At 32.9% G+C, this 25,988-nt stretch overlaps 3 protein-coding genes across 8 annotated transcripts in view; 1 reads left to right on the top strand and 2 right to left on the bottom strand.

The window, feature by feature from the left end:
* LOC128867638 (USP6 N-terminal-like protein) overlaps nucleotides 1-20,336 on the top strand; it is a 29,500-nt gene extending 9,164 nt beyond the window's left edge. For 3 of the 6 annotated variants that reach the window (XM_054109056.1, XM_054109055.1, XM_054109054.1), the window contains 2 exons: nucleotides 664-728; nucleotides 8,652-9,669. In XM_054109056.1, the coding sequence (XP_053965031.1) occupies nucleotides 664-728; nucleotides 8,652-8,998 (412 nt within the window). In that variant the 3' untranslated portion in view covers nucleotides 8,999-9,669. Of the gene's footprint in view, nucleotides 1-663; nucleotides 729-8,651; nucleotides 9,670-11,073; nucleotides 11,664-17,381; nucleotides 17,488-17,678 lie in introns of those variants that run through there. The other 3 variants (XM_054109058.1, XM_054109057.1, XM_054109059.1) reach the window with 3 other exon arrangements.
* An 834-nt stretch (nucleotides 20,337-21,170) lies between these two features.
* On the bottom strand, nucleotides 21,171-22,743 carry LOC128867640 (arginine-hydroxylase NDUFAF5, mitochondrial). The gene is made up of 5 exons (XM_054109061.1): nucleotides 22,372-22,743; nucleotides 22,057-22,312; nucleotides 21,771-21,995; nucleotides 21,492-21,704; nucleotides 21,171-21,406 (listed from the first exon to the last, which is right to left on the bottom strand). Exons 1-5 carry the CDS (start codon nucleotides 22,554-22,556, stop codon nucleotides 21,251-21,253), a joined length of 1,035 nt encoding a protein of 344 aa, XP_053965036.1. The 5' UTR covers nucleotides 22,557-22,743; the 3' UTR covers nucleotides 21,171-21,250.
* Nucleotides 22,744-22,915: 172 nt separating this feature from the next.
* LOC128867637 (WD repeat and HMG-box DNA-binding protein 1) lies at nucleotides 22,916-25,945 on the bottom strand. Its single transcript, XM_054109052.1, has one exon. The coding sequence runs from the start codon at nucleotides 25,810-25,812 to the stop codon at nucleotides 23,023-23,025; it is 2,790 nt and encodes a 929-aa protein (XP_053965027.1). The 5' UTR covers nucleotides 25,813-25,945; the 3' UTR covers nucleotides 22,916-23,022.
* Nucleotides 25,946-25,988: the final 43 nt, after the last annotated feature.

Genomic DNA, 25,988 nt, shown 5'->3' with positions numbered 1-25,988 from the left:
GAGCTTGGCCAAACACCTAACAGAAGTGTACGCGCCAATTATTTATTTTTTTATGTATATCCACATATGTATATAAATTCACATATATATTTGCATATGCCTCCTTACTGTGTGCATGGTAATGAACCATTTCTCTGTTGAGAATAGGACGATGATAGGAAAAGTAGGAAATTAATGCGAGTGTTTCGAGTGTAAAGTGTCTTAAAAAAGGCAAATCGATGATGTTGCCTCTTAGTGTTGTTTACTTATTAACGTCTGATGCACAATCGAAATTGAACATATCTTTCATGAATTTGATAAATGTTTCGTCATTTTTCACGTTTGTGTAAATGTAACTTGATCAATTCCATTGCGATTCCGTTTACCTCCTCCTCTATATCCATACAAAATATCTATCAAACAAATAAAATTAAAATTTTGTTTTGAAAATTGCAACCATTACATCAGTATTTTCTTATGACGTTGTCACGTTAAACTATCGTCAGTAAACCGACTTTACAGACAACCTCTTTTTAATATTCCTTCGGTTATATGATGTTTTTCTCATGGATTACCTGCTTACGAGCATATAAGTATTTATAATTAGCTTTTTTTTAATTAAGTTAACACATTTGATTTTGTAAGATCATAAATATGCATATAACTGCTTTTGTCCTTTTTCAGATCTGAGCAAAATGCAGTAGAAGTACAATCAACAATGTCATATGAGACGTCTGAATGCGCTACGGGTAAGTTTCATTCCATAATTTTCATTTCTCCATCTGCTATATGCATTCCACTATCTCTTCAATTCAGTATCACTATTACTCACTCAACTACTTAACTCAACTTCTAACTTTATTCCCTTGCTCTTTGTAATTTATAATTAACAAGCATTATTACATTGTGCATACATACATACACACCTACATAATAATAGTGCTTTGGTCGAAATAAAGAAAATGAAGTTTTAAAATGTGTAACGGTGGAACCGAAAAATTTTCTTTATTCAAAATTACTCTGCTTTTGATGAAGGTGTCCAATTAGAAAAAAAAATTCTTTATAGTAATTTTTTACAACAATTTCAAGGTGCATTCATTAAAGGTGGTGGCACTAGACCAACAACAATGTTCTGTACGTTTGATTGTCAAAGCAAAGTATTGGCAAAGTAGAAATCAAATAATGAATTCGCCTTGTTTCATTCTGAGGTGACAGCCACATGAATACGGCGAAAGAAGAAGAAAAAAAAACCAAATCAGCTGATTTACCAACACCACCTTTAATAGATATGCCTTGCAAGAATTTCATATTAATTTTCTGTTAAAGAGTTTCAATTTTTATTTTGAATATACAATTCTATAGTTGGCCGTACGATTTTAGAACTTCGTTTCAAATATTCCTCATGAATTACTAACAGTAAATTTTAATATCTTGGCTTAATAAATCGCTTTTCACTGTGTGGTGCAGGCTTGTTTTTAAGAAGCTTACTTTATTACTAAAATGCTGCATATTTATACAAGTTTTAATTTTTTTTTATATATGTATATCTATAAATAAATCATACACATATCTAAAAAATATATATTTTTTTTTTTTTTAAAGTAGTATGCATGTATTTGTTTTCAATAATAGAGGCTTAACTATTTTGTTTTTAGATCAATTGGCAGATTTTTAATTTTTTTCCTGTAATTTGATATAGTAAACTACGGTACTTCGAATTTAATGCAAAAATTTAATATTTTTTTTGTATATATGTAAAATATTTATTTTATTACTTTTATGTTTATTTATTTATTATTTTTATGTTATGTATTATTATTTATTATTTAGCTAAACCATTTTTTTACGAAGCAAGAAAATAAGTGTGCCATTAAACTTTGTAGTGCGTTTACACTATTTATAATTTTAAATTTTTTATTTGAAAAGTCTGGCCAAGAAGCACCGAGGGATTTGGTAACTCCAAAACACTCAGGCTACATAGCCCATGGTATGGAAAGCTTTCGAAAGTGAAAGGGTAGATAGGCAAGGAAGAAAGGAGAGAAGTAACAGGAGGAAAAAGAAAGGAAAGAATACATAGGAAATAGAGGTAGTTAGACCTATGAGAATTTTCCGGATTCTTTGGTAAATTTGAAACAATCCTCCACTTTGAGATAACGAATTTTACTCGTTCTCATGACATCGGAACCCAAAATTCACAGCCTTGCTGTAGCACAGTGAAGATGCTTTGCGCTATCAGCCTTCTCTAAACAAGACAGGCAAATCGGTCCTCAATGATTCCAATGGTGGTCATATGTTGACCCCATAGATTATGTCCTGTAATAATACCAACCATTAACCGAACGTCTTTTCTTCCAAGTTTTAGAAGAGAGTCCGCCAGTTTTCTGTTCGGGATTGTCAAAAAATACTTTGCAGTTCTGTAGCGTTCTAGACTGTCTAGCAACAGAATTAAGCTTCTTCTTATATTCTTGAACAATCTTTTAGATTTGCTTTGCTTTCTTCGGAGCCTTTAGTGCAGCCTGACTGTCACTAAAGACTCCAATCTGTTTTCCGCTCCATCTCCTCTCAATTATCCAATCTGCTACTTTCTGAATGCCAAAGATTTCCGTTTGGAAAACAGTTACATTTTTTTGTCTATAATTCTCATCCACATTTTCACAGAAGCTCTAGTAGTCAATTAAATCTAATAGTAATCGAATAGAGAATGAATGCATTCGTAGGTGAAACGCCTTTTATGTATCATATAACGTCAGTCGCTTTCACACTTTTTTCCTGATTTGAAGCATGACTTATAAAAAGTTAAATGAAAAATCTTTTCAGGGCCGTTTGTGATGATTCGCCAAATGCGCGCCGCTTTCTTCTAAATTTTACTACATCTACTAAGTTGTCTTTTCAGATTCGAAATCCAGAAATTTCTATTCTTTATTTTTAATTTTATAAAAAATAAAATCATATATCATTTTATCAAAGAAAAACTGCAAAATATACCGACTCTCTCTCTTCTCTTTGTTTACTTCCATTGTTAACACCTTGTAACTCACATCTGAATGGAACAAACAAAACAACAGCAAAATATTTTTTTTAGTATGAAATGTCACCTTAACAACGAGCGTAAACTTGAAATGGTTTGTTCAATATTTTACGAGATATCGATCACTACATTCATCTAAAGAGAAAATAATGTATTTATTTTTCTCCAAACTAATATTATACCCATCGCCGCATCGACATTGCTGGGTCTTCTTCAATATTAGCTGCTACGGCAGCTAGGTGTCCTTCACTTTGCTCGAATCTCTCTTTGATTGATGGCTAAAGGTTCAAAATGGTATACTCAGGTGCGACAAATTATCGCCGCCCTGAAGCCTTAATAGCGACCGATCGCGCGAGGAAATTCACGTTGCGTATTTACAACTGTGCCGGAATTTCGCTAATAATTTTTACACGTTCTTCAGGCATAAAACGACGCATGCTAAAATGCTAAATCTTATTGGATATTTTGACAGTTAGATGTCATTGATAACTTTGCCAGCTGCTGAAAAAAAACAATTGTAAAAACTATCATTGCTATCTGGTAACCCTTCACATGTTTGTGCATGAATTTAATAAACAGTTGATAACAATGAATATCGCATGAAAGACATAAATATTTAAGAAAAATTATATATTATTTTATTCTGTTTTATTTACTGCACTCTGTGCGTTTGCCAATTACTGCTTGTATGACATACTATACAGTGTTTATTTTAATTTTTATATTATATTTCCATTCAATGATGATAGACAATATATACTTACGTGCAAATAAATGGTGGGCCAACTTGATTATTGCATTGTTTGTGGGTACTTCAGAAGCTGAAAATTTCATTCCACTTGTAAAATTATTAGTTTTTTTCCGAGATTACATAAAATGCTTTCTTCAGTTATTGCATCATTGCGCCTCTAGTCTCTGCTTCAATTGAAATCATGTACAGTGCATTATTTCTGATTATTTGTTTATATTTTAAGTAATAATGGGTTCAGTTTGCCCGACAAAACTAACTTTATTTTAATGCACTGACAATTACTATGCCATTTTCCTCTCTTTCATCGTGTGCTTTTTATGTATCTTGGAATTTCTCTCATAATTGATTGCTTTTTTGTTATCATAGTTTAATTGCGTTATTTTTGTTATTACTCCTATCGACGGCGTGTGTTATTTATATTTTTTAAGAAAATAAAATGACGTCATGTCACTGTTAGTCCATAATTATGTTTGGCTGCTGATTCATAACTCTTATTGTCGCTTAAGTATTTCTGATTTAATTTTTCAGTTTCATTCAAGTGCGATACGATTTATAGAATAGTAATTCATTACTTGCTTAAATGGAAACTTGTAAATTGGTTTTTTTGTTGTAGATCTCTATGTAATAAACCGCAAAAGTCTCTTGGACTTATGGTTTGAAGGGCAACTGGTAAAAATAGTTAACAGCTGTTAAAAGTTAAAGGGTTGAGAAAATGTAGAAAGTTGAGCGTGAATTTTAGAGAAACAGCTGTTGAGTTGGCGTAATTGTAGAGTTTTGTTAGACTTTTTTTAGAATGAGCGTGAATTTCACAGAAGCAGGTGTTGAGTCGTCGTAATTGTAGTTTTGTTAGAATCTTTTCGTTTATAAACCACGTTTTTCTTTCTATTCTCTCTTTCATTGCTTTGTTTACATTAGCCTAACCTAACTTAATTTTTGTTTGCAAAAGCTGACGTTTTTAGACACTCTTTCTCATCTGCAATTACGTTACGGCACATTTAAGCTAATTTTCTGTGTAATTTTGTATTTTATCATTCCTGGGCATTCACAAACATTTTTTACCAAGCCCGTTAAATGCTCCGTTAATTAACGAGCTCTGTGTGTATAATACGGTTGGTATGTTTTTAAATATTATAACGATCATCGCCATGATAAGAGTATGTAGGACTAAAGGGTTTTCCAATAAGAGGTTTTATTTTGATATTCAAAGACAAATGTTATTTTTTAATATAAATGATGGGATGTTTATTTCATTATAAAGAGGAAGGTATGCCGTTAATAGTAGAAAATAACATCAGGACAATATACTTTTCATGAAATTTTCCATAACCGAATTGCAAAGTGGCTGCCCTATGTCCTCGATAGCCTCACGAACTCCATCTTTGAGGTCTTGAATCGACCCTGGGCTGTTGGCGTAAACCTTCTCTTTCACCTGGCCGCAAAGAAAAAAGTCACAAGGTGTTAAATCACAAGATTTCGGTGGCCAATTGTGATCACTTAAAAGATCAATGGTTTCGTTGCTTGTGTGGCACGTAGCGCGGTCTTGTTGAAAATAAACGTTGTCCAGATACCATCCAATCCCGGCAATAAAAAATCGTTAATCATCTGCCGATAGCACAATCCTATTCAAAATAACACCTGTTATTGGAAAACCCTTTACTTCTTTTTTTCATAGAATTTCGAATTGCGCTGCCCATTGGAAAGTCGTTTTTTTTTTGGCAGGAGGGGATTAAGTTTTATATCATATTAAAGATACTAATTATTTCAATTTCATGAAGAAAATACCCCCATGTTCTGCTGTAGCACAAATGTGTTATTTTAAAACTTATTTTGTACATATCGGGACACTACTTCGGGAACTTATCACGAACACAGAATCTTCAATGAAATTTTATATAAAACCAGCTTAATTTTACATATATTTTTGAATGAAATGAATAAATAATATAAAAAGATGTATGTATACGGCAAATGATATGATTTAAAAACTGAAGCATTCCTAATTCGCCGAATGTTGTATCCGAATTGAGTTAAATAAATTGTTGATATACTTAATACAGCTACCGACGTTCTCAAATTCATCGAATTGAGCTTTGAATACGGGCTGTTTTGTAAACTCTAATGCAATTTTTTCACAAAGCATTAAACTTTATGCTGTGTTTATATATAGCAAACTATTTCTTGAGGTTGTGCAAAAGTTTATAGGTTACTTTCTTTAAAAATTTAGCAAAGCATCATTTGAATCTGAAAACTTTATACTGTGTTTATATATAGCAACTATTTAATTTTTGTTTTGCCGATAGCTCGTGAGCCTGTGCGGAAGTTTAATCTCAATTGGTTTTTTTGTTGATATGGTTGAGAATAGTGGATTACTGTTCATTTTCCTAAAATTTACCAAAACATTATATGCTTCTGATATTTTCATTCCAATCTAGATTTATCAATCTAATAATAGCTGTTACAAATTAGTACCACATTTGCAATAATTATTTTTGTTTTTTCAAATATGGGTGCTCCCCAATACTTACATTTTAACAGGAAAGTAAAAGAAAAAAAGTAGCTCAATAGAAATTCTTATAAATTGTATTTAAATATGTCCATATTTATTGTAATTGATTTGAATGTAATGAATTTTAACTTCAATAACTTATATATTAAGAAATAATTTTGTTTGCTTACCACGAATAGTTTCATACTTGTTGATATTGATTATTATACATAAATAAAAAAGTATCTTAACCAATATTTATTATTATTAGAAAAATATACAATAGAAAAAGGCTTCTGCAAATATATTTCGCTTCTACTAATCCTTAAACTATTTTGAATATTAACCAAGTAATGATACTGTTACATCTAATTAGTCGTTATTTCAAAGTGGGTTTTTTAAACAAAAAAATCGTGTTTTATTTGATCCTTAGTGTTTTTTTAAATACAATTCGAACATTTCCTTAAGCTTATTAAACGCATTTGGAAAAAATTATCGATGTGTGAAATAAAAGTAGCGAGTAGTTGCGAGTATCGGAAAAATTCGTTTAAAGCCCCTATGCAGATCTCGAAAAATACATATAAAAAAACGCTTAAGGAATGCTCAAGAAAAATGTTGTCAAATTTATCCAGTACGCAGTTTTTAAAAACTTTGCAACATTTATTACTACTATTTTCCCTATGTGTTATTTGTTTTTTTTTTTTTTGAAAAGAGCACAAGGCAATGCAGGCTTCCAACAGAAAACCGAACATTTTTCTTCATCATTTCCTTGAGAAATCTCTCATTGTCTTTAAAATGCCAAAAAAACAACAATTCTTATACAGTTTGTAAATAATTATATTCTTTAAATCATTCTTTTATTTTTTGTTTCAATTTAATAGCAAAATCTGTTAAAATATTAAGATTGTGCACTTCCTTTATATTACATAAACATACAGTTCAGAAAAATCCGCCATTTCTTTGTTAGTCTGTGTGTAAGTCAAAATACAGAAGTCCTGACTATGTCGTCGGCAGCCAGAAGTATCACATGGGCTGAAAAGTTCCGGTCCTAACAAAGAAAACACTTTTATGATAATACTTGTTATCTATAACGGCTTCTATAATAATACTTGTTATCTATAAAAATTTCACCATTCACTTTGTTAACCAATCAAAAATTGGCGCTGAATATGAAATTCACCAACCGGTTTATCCAAGGTTGATAGAATACCAGGTTTGGCCAATCTGCCATGGTGAAATACAAAATTGTGTGAGCAACTTCGTGTGACCAACAAGTTTTTCTCGCTCATTTCACAAGTATTCACACACTCGTCCCATCAATCGTTACGGAAACGAAGTATCAAGTGAGTGAAATAAAGGTTGTGCTGATTATTTTTTTTTTTTCGTATATTACCAACACAATCTCAGTTTTTTGTGAACAAACCGCTGTCGGGGTCAAAATTACGTCAGCTAATTAGCTGATTCCTTCAAGATCGCTGAGAGCCGGTTACCGGTCCATGGTTGATCTGCCTGTAGCGAATTTCATTGTTGTAAGTTGAACTGTTTGAACGATAAATGAATACTTGTATAAGGCCTATTTACAAGGCGGACTCATATAAAGTGAAGTTACTAGAGCAGCTGATTTCTTTTTTTTTTGTTTTGTTTTTCTTAAATTTGGTGGCTTGAATTTCAAAATTATCCATATTTTTGTTGTTGCTCTGTTGGTTACATTCTGATTGAAATATTGGCATTCAACTCACCAAATTGTAAAAGCAAAATGCTCTTTTTGCTCTAATCACTTCACCTTGTACGAATTCGCCTCGTACGTTATTATGCTTCTATTTGTGCACAAAAATAAGTATACAAGAAATGAAACACGATTTTTATCTCGAAACTAAATACATATACTAACCGTTACTTGTACAGTTATATTGTAACATACATACCGCCTACAAACTATGGAATACTGGTGCTACTTGAATGGATCCATTACTACAGCTTATCACTTACATATGTATGTATATGTACTTAATCTCCTTTTGTCAACTTCTACAGCTTCACTTGAACTTCAAATTCATAACTTCATACTTTTTCTCATCTGTCATATTCTCTTGTATATCTGTGTAATCGCATTTAACCGCAATATATAAATTTTTTATTTTCCATTTTTTTTAATCTGTGTCTTTTAACCCATTTCAACAACATTCGTTGCAAACTGTTTTCAACATATAATAAGACAACCAGTTTATTACATATTATTTATTATACATATTACACATATTATTATTATTGTTATTATTAGTGAATGATTATTATTATGATGATTACTTTACTTTCTCTCTTTCTCTGTTTCTCCATCCAACCAATAAAAAAAATTACACATACACATACACACAACTTTTCCACCGTCTTCGCCCCAATTCTTTTAGGTGATGCATATTCAATGAAAACGTATCGAAGTATCACTAGTTTAGCCACCTCACCGGCTGTTAGCAGTTATTCACTCTATAGTAATGGATTTGTTGTCACCACCAACAATAAATTGTACAATGACATTGACAACAACGCATACAATAACGGTCACAACCACAGCCACAGTCACATGCAAAATCATAGGCACAGTAATAGCTATAGTTACAGCCATACAACGTTACAGTTACAAAATCATACTGACGCTGAAGTTGACTACCCGAACGTTGATGATTTACCGCCAGACTTTAACGAAAATGCCGACATTGACGATGATGAGCTCAGCGTACAGAATACTCGGCTATGAAAAACAAAAAAAAATAATACAAATTTAGTAATTCCATATTTACCAGAATACTACTTACGTATTTAAGCCTACTCGTAATAATAAATAAATATAATATAATAGTTCTTACAATATGCCAATTTAACTAGCATTAAGCTTAAATATAAAATCGCAATGTTATATTCTTGCATTTATATATTAAAAAATAGCGTATACATTTTTTTTTTAATGCTTAAACATTTTTTTTTTACTTATATATGCATTTATACGTACTGCTTGCTGTTTAGTAAAATTCTTTAAAAAAAATTGTACTCGTAGCTTTGCATCGTATATAGTTTTTTTTATAATACTAAATTTTAGTTACACAGTTTGTTTGTAACTTGCTTTTGTTTGCTAAGATAATTGAAAAAAAAGTTGTGAATGAATTTGACTTAAGTTAATTTTAAAATTTAAATCGGATTTATAAGAATTTGTAAACCTTCGAATCTCCTAAACGATATTTAACCTTCTTAAACCATTTTCCTCAAGCCGTCTAAATGCTTACTGTGAACATTCCTGTAGCTCCCCACAGCATTTAGCTATTTTTTTAAACGAAAATTTTCATTGAAAACGTACTCGAGTTTTATGATTGAATTATTTAAATATATGTATTACGAGGGTCGACTGAAAAGTAATCGATTTCGGAAAATTTATTTTACCTAATCTCTTTTTATTTCCGGTCACCGCACCATTTCATTCGCCTGAATATTTATTTCTTTATGATGCCGAAAGAACTATCCACTGAATGCCAAGAGCAGCATCGTCGAATCGGCGCAACAACGCTGAGTAATAATTTCGAAGTAATCGATGAGATTCTTAAAAAACAATCGTCGACAATGTTATAGCACAATAAATCATCCCCATACATTTTTTAGGAATGTTGTACTGTTACTAGCTGAAGTGACAGTCCTTATATTCATATATATTTAATTAGCGCATACATCCTTTTTGGGTGTTTGGGATGTTTTTTCCTTGGCCGGATATATATAAATCTGGATCGTTTCAATAATGTGACAGAGTAATGACAATCGGTTCGTCAGGGGGGACCATCGCTATCCATCATTGGCCTTCTGTGGTCGCCACTCGCCCTGATAAATCCTTTACTTCGAGTGTACCTTATTCTCTAGTTGCTTTGTTGGATGAAATAATCAAAATGGTTATATATGAAGCCAAGATTCGCCGTTTCCAAATACTCATCGATATATGTATTTTCCATCCGTTATCAGGTCTAGGCACCCCAGTAATCTTTGAATGTATGGACTTTATCCGCTATTTCTGGCGGCCTCTTTTCGACCTGCCGCTGGGATGCCATAAAAAATGACACCCGAAACTAAATGCAACTCTTTCCAAAAATACACAGAGTGACACAAATTGGCTGAAAATTTGTCAAAAATCAATAGTTCAGATTCTAGTAAATGTTTTCTTGCTTATGCTGATAGTTTTTACACCACCCTCGTATTCAAGGCGATGTCCCAAGCAAATTATTTTCCACAATTAATATATGTAACTAATTAAAAAATAAAAACCTCCAAAGTGGAAAATAAACACCGTGAAAAAATCCCGGTATTCGCGATTGACCTATATTAGTTTGCGAAACTTATTAAATAATAGCATTTGAAGCTGCCATACAAATTGAATTTCCAAAATTAAGTATCTTAATTTCTCCGAAATCTTATTTAGCGTATTTTGTATGAAAACTCTTATTACATTCTTGAACATAACAAGCAAAACTATAAAATTGTAACTGTCAATTTACAGCACTGTGTAAACGTAGCATAATTAAAACATTAAAACAAAGAAATTGGTTTTTCGGTAATACAAATAAACAGAAAGTAAAAACAAAAACATTAATTTGATGAAATTGAATTAAATTGTTGAAAATTCTAAAAATCATTGTGACTTTTTGTGACTGATTTTTTGTACAATGAATATTAAGTAATTTTGTGTTTCAAATGCTAATTAACTTAAAAAAATACATATATACATATGTATTTTAATACGTATATACATATGTATTTTAGTGCATAAATACTACTTAAATTCCATTTATATTCCAGAATACCGTATCATTTGTACGCAAAGTTAAGGCTGCGCGTTTATGTAAAATTTTATAAAATATTTGAACCCGTATGCCTGCCATACTACGCTACCTTTCGTTAATTTATCGCTTTGAAGCCTATGTTTTCAAAATATAATAACTTAATTTGTATGCATTTCTATTCGTTTTGGTAATAACAAACAACTTGTAATTCCTATTTTATTCCTATGTATTGTTATATATCTACATATTCATTATATTTGCAATATAATATAATCTGTATACCTGTACTATGATATTTTTTACAACTGAATATATACTTTACTTATATATTATTTACAAACAAATTATATTTCTTTTGTACAACTGAATTTGTAATGTCATTTAGCTGGCGCTTTTTGCTCGCCTGGCGCAAAAAGTGCTTCAAAAATCAAAAATAAATAATATTTTCAAAAAATGCGATTTATATAGTGCATTAAAGTATTTGTACAAATTGATAGAACATTTTTTACATTTCCGACCTTGAAGTGTAGTGTGTCATTAGCAGTTATATAAAAAAATGTACTGAATTATGTAGAATATTTATTAAATAAGATCAAAAAATAAATTATTTGACTTTCGAGTAACGGATTTTTTCTTTTTGTTGTGTATAAGCTTCATCTGAAATTTTAAAGTTAATTTTCAAAAATGTTTATTATTCATTTCTTCAACCTATGTAAGAAGAATTGCAGACCAGGCATTCGCATCTATAGAAACAAGTGATAGATAGAAAAACGTAGACAGTCTGATGAATTTAACGAATGATGCAGAACTTCTCGTTTTCGGTATAGCTTCCATTGATGCGATTCACTGGTTTTCATAGCTTATAAATATACGAGGGCTGCATTTTATATTTTGCGCCCAATAATGAAAACAGTAAAATAATACTGAAAATGGCTTTATTGTTTTTAAAAATATTCTCCTTGGAAATCAATACGCTTCTGCATTCGCTTTAAACAATTTTCAAAGCACTTTTGCTACTTAGAATCTTCAGGCGTTGAAAAACGTAGACCTCGCATTTTATTTTCGATGTTCGGTGGCAAAAAGAAATCATTAGGTTCCAAATTGCAATTGTAAGACGGATGGCCCATTAATTCGATCTTTTGAGTGCTCAAAAACTCTCTTGTGTAAGCCGTTACGTGAGAGTGTGCATTGTCTCGGTTTTCCTTGATTCTCCGACAACTTTTGCAAACAAATGCTTGTGTACCACTTAGAATTGACTGTTTTAAGTTCCTAGACTAGTTTTTCCGAAAAAACAGGCGACCATTTACTTTGAGGTGCTTCTTCCGGGAACAACTTTTGCCGTTTGTTTTCTCGCTGTTTGGTTTGCGGCTCATATACATAGATCCAAGCTTCGTCACCTGATACGATGTACCAATGAAGCTTAACTAACGCGTCTGAATTTCTTCAACATTTCTTTACACCAATAGGCTCGAATTCTCTTTGGACAACTTGTTAAATAATGCGGTATTCAATGATAACAAATCTTCTTGGCGACCAACTATTCCTGCAATCCACTAATGCATGCGATATGTCACGTGACGGCCTTGCGTTATGAATTCACTCACATCATCGATTGTTTTTGGCTCAATAACCGATGACCTTCATGAAATTCATCCTGCAAGGGTCGACGGACACGTTGAAGCTAATTTTACCAGCTTTTCACAGTAGCCAAAAAAGAGTTTGGTGCTTCAATACTAAAAGTCGAAGTTAGTTGATTAATACACTCTTCTCTCGAGAATCCACGTCGAAAATTGTAACAAATTGACGCACGAAAATATTCACGAGTTAATTCCCTCTTTTGGGCGACAGGAATTTTACAACTCACTGAAAAAAGAACAAATAAAGCTCATAAAGGAAAACGTCATATGTAAGTTTATGCTAAAAAAAAATAGTTTAAAAAAACTAAAAAACACGCTTTTATTGCTAATCGAACTAAAAAGTATAAAATAAATTTTAATGACAAAGGGACCTATAATGAAGTAATAGCAAATCGAACGATCAGTCATAGTCAACTACCTCAGAACAGAATTATAACAAAAATTAAGATACAAATAGAGTAATTCAAATTAGAGTTAAAAGCGTGGGATGCTTGATATAGTAAATATTACAATCATTCTATTGGCAACTACCTATGTACAGAGGGTTATGAAAGTGAAGCAAAATGCATCCCACGCTTTTAACTCTAATTTGAATTACTCTATTTGTATCTTAATTTTTGTTATAATTCTGTTCTGAGGTAGTTGACTATGACTGATCGTTCGATTTGCTATTACTTCATTATAGGTCTCTTTGTCATTAAAATTTATTTTATACTTTTTAGTTCGATTAGCAATAAAAGCGTGCTTTTTAGTTTTTTTAAACTATTTTTTATTTTCTACTTTTTAGTTCGATTAGCAAAAAAGCGTGTTTTTTAGTTTCTTTAAACAATTTTTTTTTTATTATGAATGAAAATTATTGTTATCATTGCAGTCAGTGAATAAATGATTCGATATATTCGTGTTATATTTAATTCCTTTCTTATCGACTGTGAGTCTAGAGCTATGCAGTTATCGGCCGTGATAAAGAAGTAATCGGGATGAAGAACTATTTCGTGGAGGGAGCCTGAGAAACTGATTTACAAGAATAAATAAAGATTTTTCATTTTACAACCAAATTCACCTTACTTTTTGCCCACAGTAAAAAAAAGAAAATATTAATCCTGACAATCCTAATAACGATAATGGAAAACTTTTATCAAATTATTGCATTGTCATCGGTCCTTGATAGGTATGCAAAATTTCAAGTCGATCAGATTTTTAGAAGCCAGTGAAAATGAAGCTCAAAGATTCCGTTACATACATACATACATACATACATACAACCCGACCTAATAAAAGTGTGTTAAAAATACCAAAAATTTCGATAAAAATATCGAATTACAGTTAATCAGAAATGGTGTTGCAAATACTGCATAGGTATATAAAAGGCAAGACTCGTACTTCAGTATTTAAACTCCATCTATATACTCTTCGTCAAAGCAATCTAAACAACAATAGTAAATAGAATTGGCTGTAGATGATTTACTTTTTTTTTGTTAATTTAACACTCTTAGTTCTACCCTTCAATACAAAAAAAAATCACCCATCCTATTAGTCTTCGACTCTTGTCTCCACTTCGCATAAGTACACATTTTATGGTTTTTTTTACACTTTACGAATTCTTACCATACGCGTTGCGAATAGTGTCTGATAGAATAGAAAATTTAATTTTTTTAAATTTTAAGCTTGGATACGTTGCCCTTCTGTCTTAATAATAGCATTTTTAAGCTTATCATTTTAGATATTGCTGTATATAATTCAGTTATTTTACTTTGAAATATTTGAAGTCTGATTTTCAATTGTGGTCCACATCGTTCATTCATTGACCTTTCAATTTTATTCCTGACTCATGGGTAAAGAGTTTGTTGCACGTTTGTATGCATGTGTATGTATGTATGTAAGTACGTACTTACTCATATTTTTCTTCTTTTAGTAACCGCTACAGCCGTCCAACGTGTTTTCCAAGAAGAAATAACTGAGCCGAATTTGAAATATTTGGTAAAAACAAATGCTGTGGAAACGGCAAATCAAAGCCAGTATTGTCACCAACAGCGGAACTATAAATTTAGTTAAAAGAAACAAAAAGGGTAGGGTAGTCTTTAGAAAAACAGTATTTAGTCCATTTTCATTTTTTGTAATATAAAATTTTTATATTCGACATTCGGCAAAATACTTCATTCAGTCAACTTTTGTATGTAATGCGAAATTTTATAAAATACTATGTAGTTTATAGTTTCTTCCATAGAGAAATTTCAGTTTTTCCAATGTCCTGTGAAAGTTTACTCCTTATTTGGTGTGTGTAGGCGCAGTCACTTCTTTTCCGCGGCTTACTCGTATTCTAGCCCGAACAGAAGTTATGGAAATTTTGTTTTATTTTGTCAGGGTCTCGCGCCATTTTCTAAAAATAATGCACTGTAGAAGAAATTTGATAAAAGAAAGCATTATTTTCAACATAATTTTCTTTTAGCTCGGTACGATGCTTTGCATTCAACATTTCTCCCATTTTTTCATTCAATCCCAATCTCGTATCGCCAAGCCATTTATTCATATTCGAAACCGAGAATCCGCAGTCTTCACTTTTCTTTGACTTCTAATGTGTTGTAAAGAATTCCTGTTTCGTCCAAGATTAAGAATTAATTTAGGGATAGATTTTTTTGTCCAAATATTTATGCAAAACTGAAGTCACTGTTTCATATAATCGGCTCTTCAAGTTCGCATAGCTTCATTTACCGATCGCTCAATATCGTATCGTGGCGGTCTTTTTACCTCAATTAGGCGAGTAGAAAGCTTTGCGGCACTTGTGTTGATACGAACTAATAGAATTTTGATGCAGATGGTATAATTGTTGGTGAGGAGCGCCTCTAATACTTTTCACTTTGTAGCACTCAAAATTCTCCTATGCTTTCGTTTCAAATGACTGTGATAACAATAATCTTGAGCGCTCTCTCTTTCTTTTGAAAGACTCTTCTCTGACAGGGAATTGTTGGGTGCTTTGAGATGGCATGAAATGGAAGAATCAGAAAAAATAACGTGTAACGATGAACTCGTGCCTTAGAAGCGAAGATCTCTATTAATCTAAACGTAGCATAGTATGTAAAGTACATCGGTTGGCAGCGAACAGCTGATTTGTGGTAGTGTACCGTACCTAGAATGACTTCATTATTATTACTATTTCCTTTTCTTTTAATTTGAATTTTAGTTGTTTGATTCGAATATTAATTGTTTTTTATTTCAATATTCATTTTTTGTATTTGACTATTATTTTTTAGTTTTATGTTTTTTTTTCTGAAATATGTTTTTATTAAATATATATATTTTTTTAATTTTTTGTTTTGTTTTGAGAAATGCAAATGAGAGGTTTTGCAACCAGCCTATAATTACAATAGTTAAATGCAATTTTAAAAGTTATGCAGCTAAAGATTTTTTTAATATAAATTATTTCATATCATTAAAGGGGGGCTAAAAATGTAATGTTTTCCCTTAAATTCAATTTTATATTGTATTTATTGAAGCATTTTATCTCTTTTTTTAGTTGTGTGCAAGTGATTTCCTTTATTTTTTTAATGCCGGCTACGAAAAGTTTAACTAACAATTATGCATGTTTATTAATGCTAAAAACCGTTAACTGCATTTTTGAAACAATTTTTAACACTATATTATTTTAAAGAATTATTCAAAACTTTACACTAAAAATATGCAATAATTTTTTTTTTTTTTTTTTTTTAATATTCAGCGGAACATAATTATTATTATATTATTATTTTAAGTTCCTTTTTACAAATTTACTGATTTTTAAATATCATTACTAAACAAGTATTTCCTGCTCGCCGTACACACTCGTACACGCACACACAGTGACTTCGTGATAACCCACTGAACCAAAATTATCGAAATCCTACCGAATTTATACAACAGCATTAAACTACCGTGCAAATGGTTTTGAATTTTTTCAAATTTTTGGTTACTTGGTTTTGTGGATACTCACACACAAGCTTCTACGTAATCTTGTCAAATAGCTTGCCACCTCTGCATAACAGTGCATTTAATTGTAACACTAAACTATTTAAATCCTACTCAGTACTAACATCTTGACACACCCTTTTCCCAACTACGATTTCGCTCTCTATATTAGCTAGGCGCACCGCCACACACACGCACATACTTGAAACTACCACATTCCTACGTATTTTGAAAAAACTTCTTGCTCTTACATTGCAAAAAAGTAGTTCCCATATATTGATTAGAAAAATATATAATCAAACGAAAATTTTTTACATCAAAAATATTAATAAAAGATTGGTATTTTTTCGCTTTTGTAAATACTTTCGCAACAATATTGGCTTGGTTAAAACAAAAATGTTGTAATCCAAAATAAAAATAATAATAAACGCGTATTGGACAAAAACACACATGTACGCACTACATAAATAACTGAAAATTAAAACAAAAAATAAACTCGTCTGATGTTTCACTGATACGTTAAAAATTTGACAACAACAATAACAATCATTCACAATTACTACGACAAATTTACTTCAAATGTACGACTTACAAATTAAAAATTTCCAAAAATTTTTTAAAACACACTTGCTACTACAATTTTTTTTGCTATAACAATACCAACAATCAACAAAAAACCCGTCACCAAAAATGTTTTGAATTTAACAAAAACAAAATTTAAATACAATACATATAATAAAAATGCTAGTAACGCTAAACGTACCCGAGGACTCGCACTCAATACGAAGTTCGCTTGCAGGTACTTCGGTGGCCTCGCACGGTTCATCGGATACATTCTCGCTGGAAGACAATAAGTGAGTATATATTTTGTTTTTAATTTAGTACAGAGTATAGTCATCTAATTTGTATTGTTTTTTAATTATTTCTATACATGCATATTGTCGTTTTTTACATTCTTTAAATTTTATTTCATTCTATTAAATTTTCCTTTAATAAATAATTAGTTTTTCTCTCTCTCCCTTTTCCACTTACACTTCATACATAGTATTCACTTAAAAACGGCAAATGCTTTACAAAATACGCCACAACGTGATATGTTGCTACTGAGCACCACCTGACGACAGGCAAATCTGGCGGCTGTGACAGCAACAACGTCAACGTCATGCACATCCATAATAGCGGCTACAAGTTTGGCTGGTACATCAATTACAACAATTACTTCCACATCATCGGCTTCGGCAACACCAACAAAACATTTTACATCGCCCTCTGCAACACCACCACCGCCACCAACAACACCAACACCCACTTCAACGCCAACACCAACGCGCCAACCAACAGTAATACTCGCCGCGGCGCCAACGTCAACAGCAACATCGCCCTTACGACGTGCAGGCGGCGCTGCGGTGTTGCCAATTGGATAGCAGCAACATCATCATCAAGTGACGCAAAAATTAACCGGTATTTATCATATGCGTTCACCAAATGGCACAATTGTCGAAGAAGATTGTGTCTAAGAACAATTCAGCAATTCGAAAATTATTAGAATTAGCTATATTCAAAGTGCTTTTCATGCAAAGAAGGAATTAAGGTTTGGATACTACGATTTAAGTATTAATTTGGTTTTTGAATAATTTTCAATTACACACGTACATAAAATGCATTGTACCTTTTTTACAAATTTCAATTTGGTTCTTGTTATACAAGATCTTAATTTAGCATTATAACTTTTTTGCATTTTGTTAAAATAATTCCAACTATTATATTTTTTCAGAAAATATGAAACGTTTGAAAACTTTCGTAATTTTGTCACCACTTAACAAATTTGTGGATTTCTGGTAAAATAAGCTATTCTGACTTATTGCTATCTGTGAATCCGAAAACTGAGGTTTTTAGGTAATATTTTTTATTTTAACCTTAGGTGCATACATAGAACGATTCGTGTGCTGACAAAATTGTTTGCTATCGAAATTCAATACCTTCATCCTTCTTGGCTTGTTGTTGTAAATATGTTTTAAGCTCTCTATTACGTTCGACCAATAGCAGAAATTTGTTCGTAGATTTACGAGGATCCGCTATTTTTTGTTCTTCCATACTATTTATTTGTTACCGAAATTACAGAATGAGACTTTTAGAGGTTTATGTGCCTTTTTCTCTTCATAATTCTTTGCCTAAAATGACTTCTGTCAAAATGTCTAAAAGGTTGTATTCGTGAAAACGAGTGTATGGGCATAGCAATTATCATATTTCTGATGTCTCCCCGAAATGGTTGTTGTTTTAAATACGGGACATTCCGTTAACATATAACCAACAATCAGGGGAAGTGGTATAAAGTCTTTGTGGACCTGCCGTAGAATGGAAAATAAATTTTCAATCAAGGATCTGTTCGCATATGTTCCACATTTTCAAGTTGTACTCAGGCGAAAAATTCTTGAGACTAAAGTGAAATTCTCTTAGTTTTCTTCTTTTTCTAAGAAGTGCTTCTCTTTACGAGAAGCGCTGATGCCGTAAATTACAGCTTGAAGAATACTTGAGAGATTATCTTTTGGAGCTAACGACAGTCCGTTAAGGTTCCATCGCCGTCTTTGGGCACTTATAATTATATTATGAACCCAAAACTATCACCATTTACTTGTATTTTCAATAAAGCAAACATATTTTATGGTGCTTTCCTGTAAAAGTGACGTAAACTGCTTACGTAGTCTTAACTATTGCATGTGCTGTTTGTTGTTGTAATGACAAATTGCTAGCGAGCGATTGCAAGTTATGAATAAAATTCTCATTGTAGCAGCATTAATCAATTTCATAAAAAAAAAACCTTGGAATGACAATCTTTGGTCGGACATAATGGGGAAAAGAGTTATATTTTCAACACACTAAATTTTTTTTTCTGAGTTCCATAAGAAATAGAAGAGCTATTGCGAAACAAAAATACGTATTACAAAATTAAAACGCTTAATTTTCTTTGCCTTAAGAATGATGTAAAAAATATTTCATTTACAATAATTTTACATTTTAAGATAACTGCCGTATACATACACTTACAGACGTACATACTTTTTAAACAAAAATTCAAGATTGCGAATTCTCAAAAGACCACGCAGGTTTAGCTCAATTGTCAAGAGAGTTATTAACTGCAATTGAGTACGACTTTTTATAAAAGCGTTGTATTTACTAATGCATTCTCTAAGAAAATAATATTTCCATTTTCCCCCGATTAAATTTTTAATAATCAAAAATAGAAAACATCTCCATTCCTAACCTCTTTTTAACGATAAAGTACTAAGTTTTGTGTAAGCCATTAGAAATATAATTTAAACTTTTGTTAATGCTTTTTATAAGTACCATATATAATTTAAGCATTAGCGAACTCTGCATTTTAGCGTATAAAAAGATACTTTTTTCTATGCAAAAAATATACAATAGTGCATAGTCAAGCAAAAACAAAAAATGTTGAAAATCCATATACATACATAGACAAGTTAAAAGTTGTAATACATACAAAATTTACTGCTGTTTAATAAAATTAAATACCAAGCAATGTAGACAGATCATTAAAAAATTGCGAATCTCAAAATATTTACAATTTCAATAGCATTAACGCATAGATAGTTACATACATACTTACATACATATATTTGATTTAATAATTGCAAAGCTAAACTGAAATAAAAATAAAACAATGCAATCAAAAGTAAAAATATACGAGAAGTATGAAAAATTCAAAGGTTACGCGAAAATTTACAATACAGCAGAGTTTAATACATTTACAGTTCACAGTTGAAAATAAAAAAATGTTATTTGTAAAATATGATTATTGAATATTAATTGAATTGAAAACCAAAAATAAAAAATAAAAAAAAACGCGCTGCAAGTGACACTAATGATTAACAAAAGCGTTAATGTATGACGTCCATTTATAAGAGAATAAACAAATATTCTAATAATAAACGATGAGAAAAAATCAATGTGTATAAAGCAAATATTAGTCATTTAATGATACCGGGCAAAATTGAATTGAAAAATGTAATAAGTATACATATGTTTGTTAAAAAATAATTTCTTGAGAATATTTCTCTGATGCACTGAAGTGATTCAATATAAACGACTCACTTTTTTAGTATTTTAGTTTTTCATCTTCTTTTAATTTTATTTCATTATTATATCTCCCTAACTATTTATGTTTTAGTAACTAAGTGTGCTAAATGAATGCTTATAGCGTGCAACAATTGATCAAATATGTATATATTTTATTTTTTCAATTGTCATCTATAAAACAAGAAACATATTTAAACCAAAGTGATACTCGCTAATGTTTATTTTTTCAAAAGCAAATTTGGAACTATAAAATCAACACTTTGTATAACAAAAACTGCTGCACTTTGTATGCATACGCATACAAACACACGTATACAAATATATTATAGTGTTTAGTTACAAATACAGTTAAAGACTATTATTTCTAAAGTCAATAATAAAGACAGCATTTGCTATAATACAAAAGCCAACAAATTTTCTTTAAAATATAATTTTAAATGTTTAAGCCTATTACAATTGTGTTTAAATTTTTACAAACATTTGTTTTTTTCAACATCATTGAACTGCGCTACTTTCGATTTATGACGTTTTCTTTGGTCCACCTGTTTCGATAATCTTGCCCAAATCCTTTAAGGAAACTTCACCAGTTCCTCTTTCCAAGGGTTTCGGTTGATTTGGGCCCGGCTTCCAACCGACAAAATATATTATTTGAAATGTAGCTGACACGCCATCATCCTTAAAGCCATACATAAAAGTTGTAGTTACATACATATGTATGTGTGGGTTTATGATTATATAAAAAATATGAAATGAAGTGTACCTTAGCATATAGTTCCTTATAAATAGCGCTTGCTGCCAACATAGTCTCGCGACTAATATGTGCTGGTCTATTGAAAGCTGCATTATTCTCTGCCATACCCTTTAAATCCCACATAAGTTCAAACATGCTTGGAAATCCCACTACTATTTCGTCCGTATCGATGGTTAGCATAGTAAAGCCAGCACGGTTTAGCAATGCACCTACGTCTCTAATCTATGTAAATGAAACAAATCCAAAGTTATTATGTTGTAGATAAGTCTAATTTGACCCCTCAGGTACCTGTGTGAAGGGCGAAATATGCGGTGCCAGCCCGCCTTTGCGTTCTATTTCGGCCAATTGCAGCGATGAACGTAGCTCATACAACGTATCACCGCCAAATAGTGATGCTATAAAAACGCCATCAGGTTTTAAGCTACGCATTACTTTTGAAAAGCAACCCGGTAAATCATTAACCCAATGCAAACTCAAACTGGATATCACCAAATCTAGCGAGTTTTCAGGAAACTGCAAGAAAATATTTAAATAATTATTTATGGAAATTTCAAACATTTCTTTATAACATTACATCCAAATTTTCCTCATCCAGCTCTAACTTGGTCAATTTCAAACCCGGCGTACCCTGTGCTTGTGCTAGCATTGTGGGGCTAGTGTCGCACAGCGTTAGATGCTGTACACTCTCAGCCATAATGTGTTTGGAGAGAAATCCACGACTGCAGCCAATATCTGCGGCATTTGCGAATTCACGCTTAATATCAATGATGCGATCCGCTAGTCGGAAACCAACCTCTTCCTTCAAGTAGTCATAAAGCTCTACGTCGGGGCTGTGATGATAACAAGTGACAACACTTTATTGTTTTATAAGATTTTATGACAAACTCACTTTCGCGCTGCACGTTCTTTTTGCAAACGCTTTGCATTTCTATCGAAAATGTTTTGGTAGACTGGTTGCGTGCTGTAGTTGAGTGATGAGTTGTATCGACTAACTGATTTTGAGTTATCACACCAACTGACTTTAAAGATTTGCAGCAGTTGTTTTGTACTTAGTTGCCGAATATTCGTTAACATTTTATCTTATAAATTTACACAAATGCGAAGTAAAAAATCATGTAACGATAAAATATGTGACCGGTGAATAACTCAATGCTACTAACAGCTGCTTGCTGCTTGTCTTGTAATCAACAGCTGTTTTGTATTGTAGGCATAGCGTTGCCAACTAAACCTAAGCGAAATGGGAAACTCTGCGCGGCAGATAGGCTGGGATCCGTTGTTTTCAAAGATAAAATAAAATACAGGAACACCTTAAAGGAGCTTATGTAGCACAAAGTTCAACTTTTATCCGAAATTCGTTTTTTATTACATCTTTTTTCCAAAATAACATATGAGTGCACTTATTTGGAAATTAGTGATATTAAAAAAAATCATGATTGTCTGAATATGAGTGCAAAGTCAATATATTTAAAACACAAAAAAACAATACTATACTTAAAAGGCTACAAACTATATGATTTCAAAGTATTAGTATTTAACTTAATTATTTTTTAACAATCTTCAGCTTGCCTCCATTAATTAAAACACCGCCTTTATTCGTTGAATCTACTTCTGAGTGCTTGCGTTTGGCCGCAAATGGATTCACTGCGTTAAGAGGAGTACGCGTGACTTCTTTTAGTTCTCCATTACTGACGTCTAATGTTTCTGTATTTTTGTCAGGAAAATTTTCTTGCGATTCAATTGACCCGGAAATTGTGGTTGTCGGTGTTGGAGATGATGGCTGCTCAGCCGTATTCATTGTTGCAGATTTTTTGCCAAAAGTAGCCGGTGAATTAGATAGAGCAAAACGTTTCAGTGAAGCACGTCTCGCATGTGTTAATTCCATGGCCTTTGGCGCAATTCGGAAGCTACTTGTCGGGTTGTTACCCAAACTGGAACTTTGTGAATGCATGACGGGCGATGCTATGATGTTGTGGTGTTGCTGAAATTCGTGCAACTCCTGTTGTTCACGTTGATTTTGCTCTTCGAGTTGGGGCATTAGCTCTGACAAACGATCGGAAAGATGAATACGACCCAACTTTGTAGCGTATTTCACAGCCAACAGCAATAATTCGGGACAGGCTATAGTTTCAATCAGTTCTTTGGCGCGCATTTCAATTTCACTACGGCAGGCTAATGCGAAAAGCTTGATTGCGGTTTCTTTGATGGTCTTCTCCGCATTGTCCACGGACATAATAGAAGTACGTACCAAAGTATCCTCCAATTCAGATTTTTCCACTTCGGCATCACATATGGGCAACTGCATATTCAATTCCTGTGTCATTGGTCGCGGATTTGTCATTGGATATGAGCTGCCACGACACAAAACCGCTTGTATAATTTGGGTACGTTCAGACACAGCAATAACGAAGTAATTGTTCGATACACTTTGACTTTGTTTTAAAGTGTCGCAGATTGGATACCAACATTGACTCTTAAGACTGTACAACTGCAACAAACCCATTGAGTCAGCAAATACTGGTGAGCCGCAATCCGAAAAACCTAACCATGTTAGACGCCGCTCTGGGGTTAAAGGTACTGCAAGGTGCTGCGTGCGTAACTGCATTCCCGCCGTTTGTATAAGCATAGCGGACAAATGCTGTTGAAAGGTGCCAGGCGGTGCGCTGTGATAAACCACTATTATACGGTCTTCATGGCCAGCAACTGCCAATACTGGTCCGGGTATAGAAATTATTTCACGCTGTGTGCCCATTACGGTGAATAGACGCAAAAATTGCATGCTAGTTACAACCCCCACCAATTTGTTCGTAGCGACCAGCGCCTCGGTACTTTCACAATCCGGAAATGTGACTGACCATTCCTTATTGCCGGATGCAGCCAGTGCAATGCAAACCAACTTTGTTGCGTTTTCCGCTGACAATGCCAGAACACTAGTACTTAAACTAGCCATGTTGTGATTGCTGTAGTTCGGAATATGCAGTGAATGATGTATGCTGGCATCGTGAAATTCCACGTCTAATGAACCATCCGCTCCTTCTGTGTGAGCGGTTACAATGCCCACATCGTTCCATACAAGATAACGATGTTCCAGATTAGATGGTGTGGAGCCAGGCTGGAAAGCAGGTTGTTGTTTGAACGTTTTTACTAATGCTTGTGTCTCAATATCGCTATTCACAGATTTGGGTAAAGAGTCTCTTGTGTCTTCTTCCAGGCCATCACCGTAGCCATCAGCCTTGCGCATCACTTGGTTTTTTAGACGTTCAATTGAAATGCCATCATCGTCATCGCAATCTCCACGATTTTCTTCATCTGCGCCCAAACCACTGCCGCTAACCAAATCGTCGTTATCATCATTGAATTGAATGTCCCCGAAATCAACTTCCTCCGATTCACCATCTGCAAATACCCCTCCATTTGTGCCTTTCGTACGAAATAGCGTACCTAACTGACCAGTTACATCACAATAGGCCAATTCATTGCCTGCTGCATTCCAAGTTATGCAAGTGATGGATTGACATTCGCTTGCGGGAGGTTCCGTCTTCAAAGATTGCTTGCGCAAAAAATCAAAAACACTTATTTCGCCTTTTGTTGTACCTGCTGCAAGAAATTGCCCATCTTTCGAAAAGCGACAGCATGTATAATCTCCTTTGATACGGTCGTCGGATAGTGTAAATTTCACTTCCCATGTGTCTGTGTTCAGTACATAAACCTCTTTCCCTTGAACATAAGCCAATGCTTTGCTGTTCTGTGGCTCGAAGCAAGGTGTTCCGAAATACTCGGCATTCTCAAAGCTATTTGTTTTCGGCAAGCCACTGACACTTTTCACTTCTGCTCCTCCCTGATCTAGGTTCCAAATTTTCAAATAACCATCCCCTGCTATGGAAGCGAGCAATTCACCTTTGTGGCAAATATCCAGCCCTAGCACTGGACCACTGTGCCCTTGTAAATGCAATTCGCTTTTACTGTCATCACTTTTTAAGACTTTAATGTTTGTATCATCTGAACCAGCAGCTATATATTTTGTATGCATACGAAGGCAAGTCACTGGTGCAGTAAAGCGCATTAAAGTACCATCACTGTCCAGGTCAGGATATGTATATGCTTGTACAGTATTTCTGTCGGTGGAAGCCAGTAGACGTTTGTTGTTATGTGCAATACACACAACGAACTCACCAAGGCAAGTGGAGCTGGGATCATCGTCGTATATGCCACGCCACATGCGGATGTCCCCGTCAGAGCCGCAAGTAATTATGAATTCATCGTCATCGGTGAAAGTAACGTTGGTGAATCCATCGGTGTGCGCATAACGCATCGAACTTCGATCATAGGCCATTATTCAAAAGTAAACACGAAATATAAAATATATTTGACGATTGTGTAAAATTGTATCACAAATGAAATGTTTGGCGCCAAATCAGTGTTGGTCAAACAGATGCACACCTATACAGCTGCCATCTGAAATAGAATGAAAACAAATAAATGCGAAAACATAACACAGAGTTGTAGTGG

This window comes from Anastrepha ludens, chromosome 6, assembly GCF_028408465.1.
Source record: "Anastrepha ludens isolate Willacy chromosome 6, idAnaLude1.1, whole genome shotgun sequence".
NCBI lineage: Eukaryota > Metazoa > Arthropoda > Insecta > Diptera > Tephritidae > Anastrepha > Anastrepha ludens.
The sequence above is the reverse complement of the archived record's forward strand: the minus strand, read 5'-3'. Positions and strand labels throughout refer to the sequence as shown.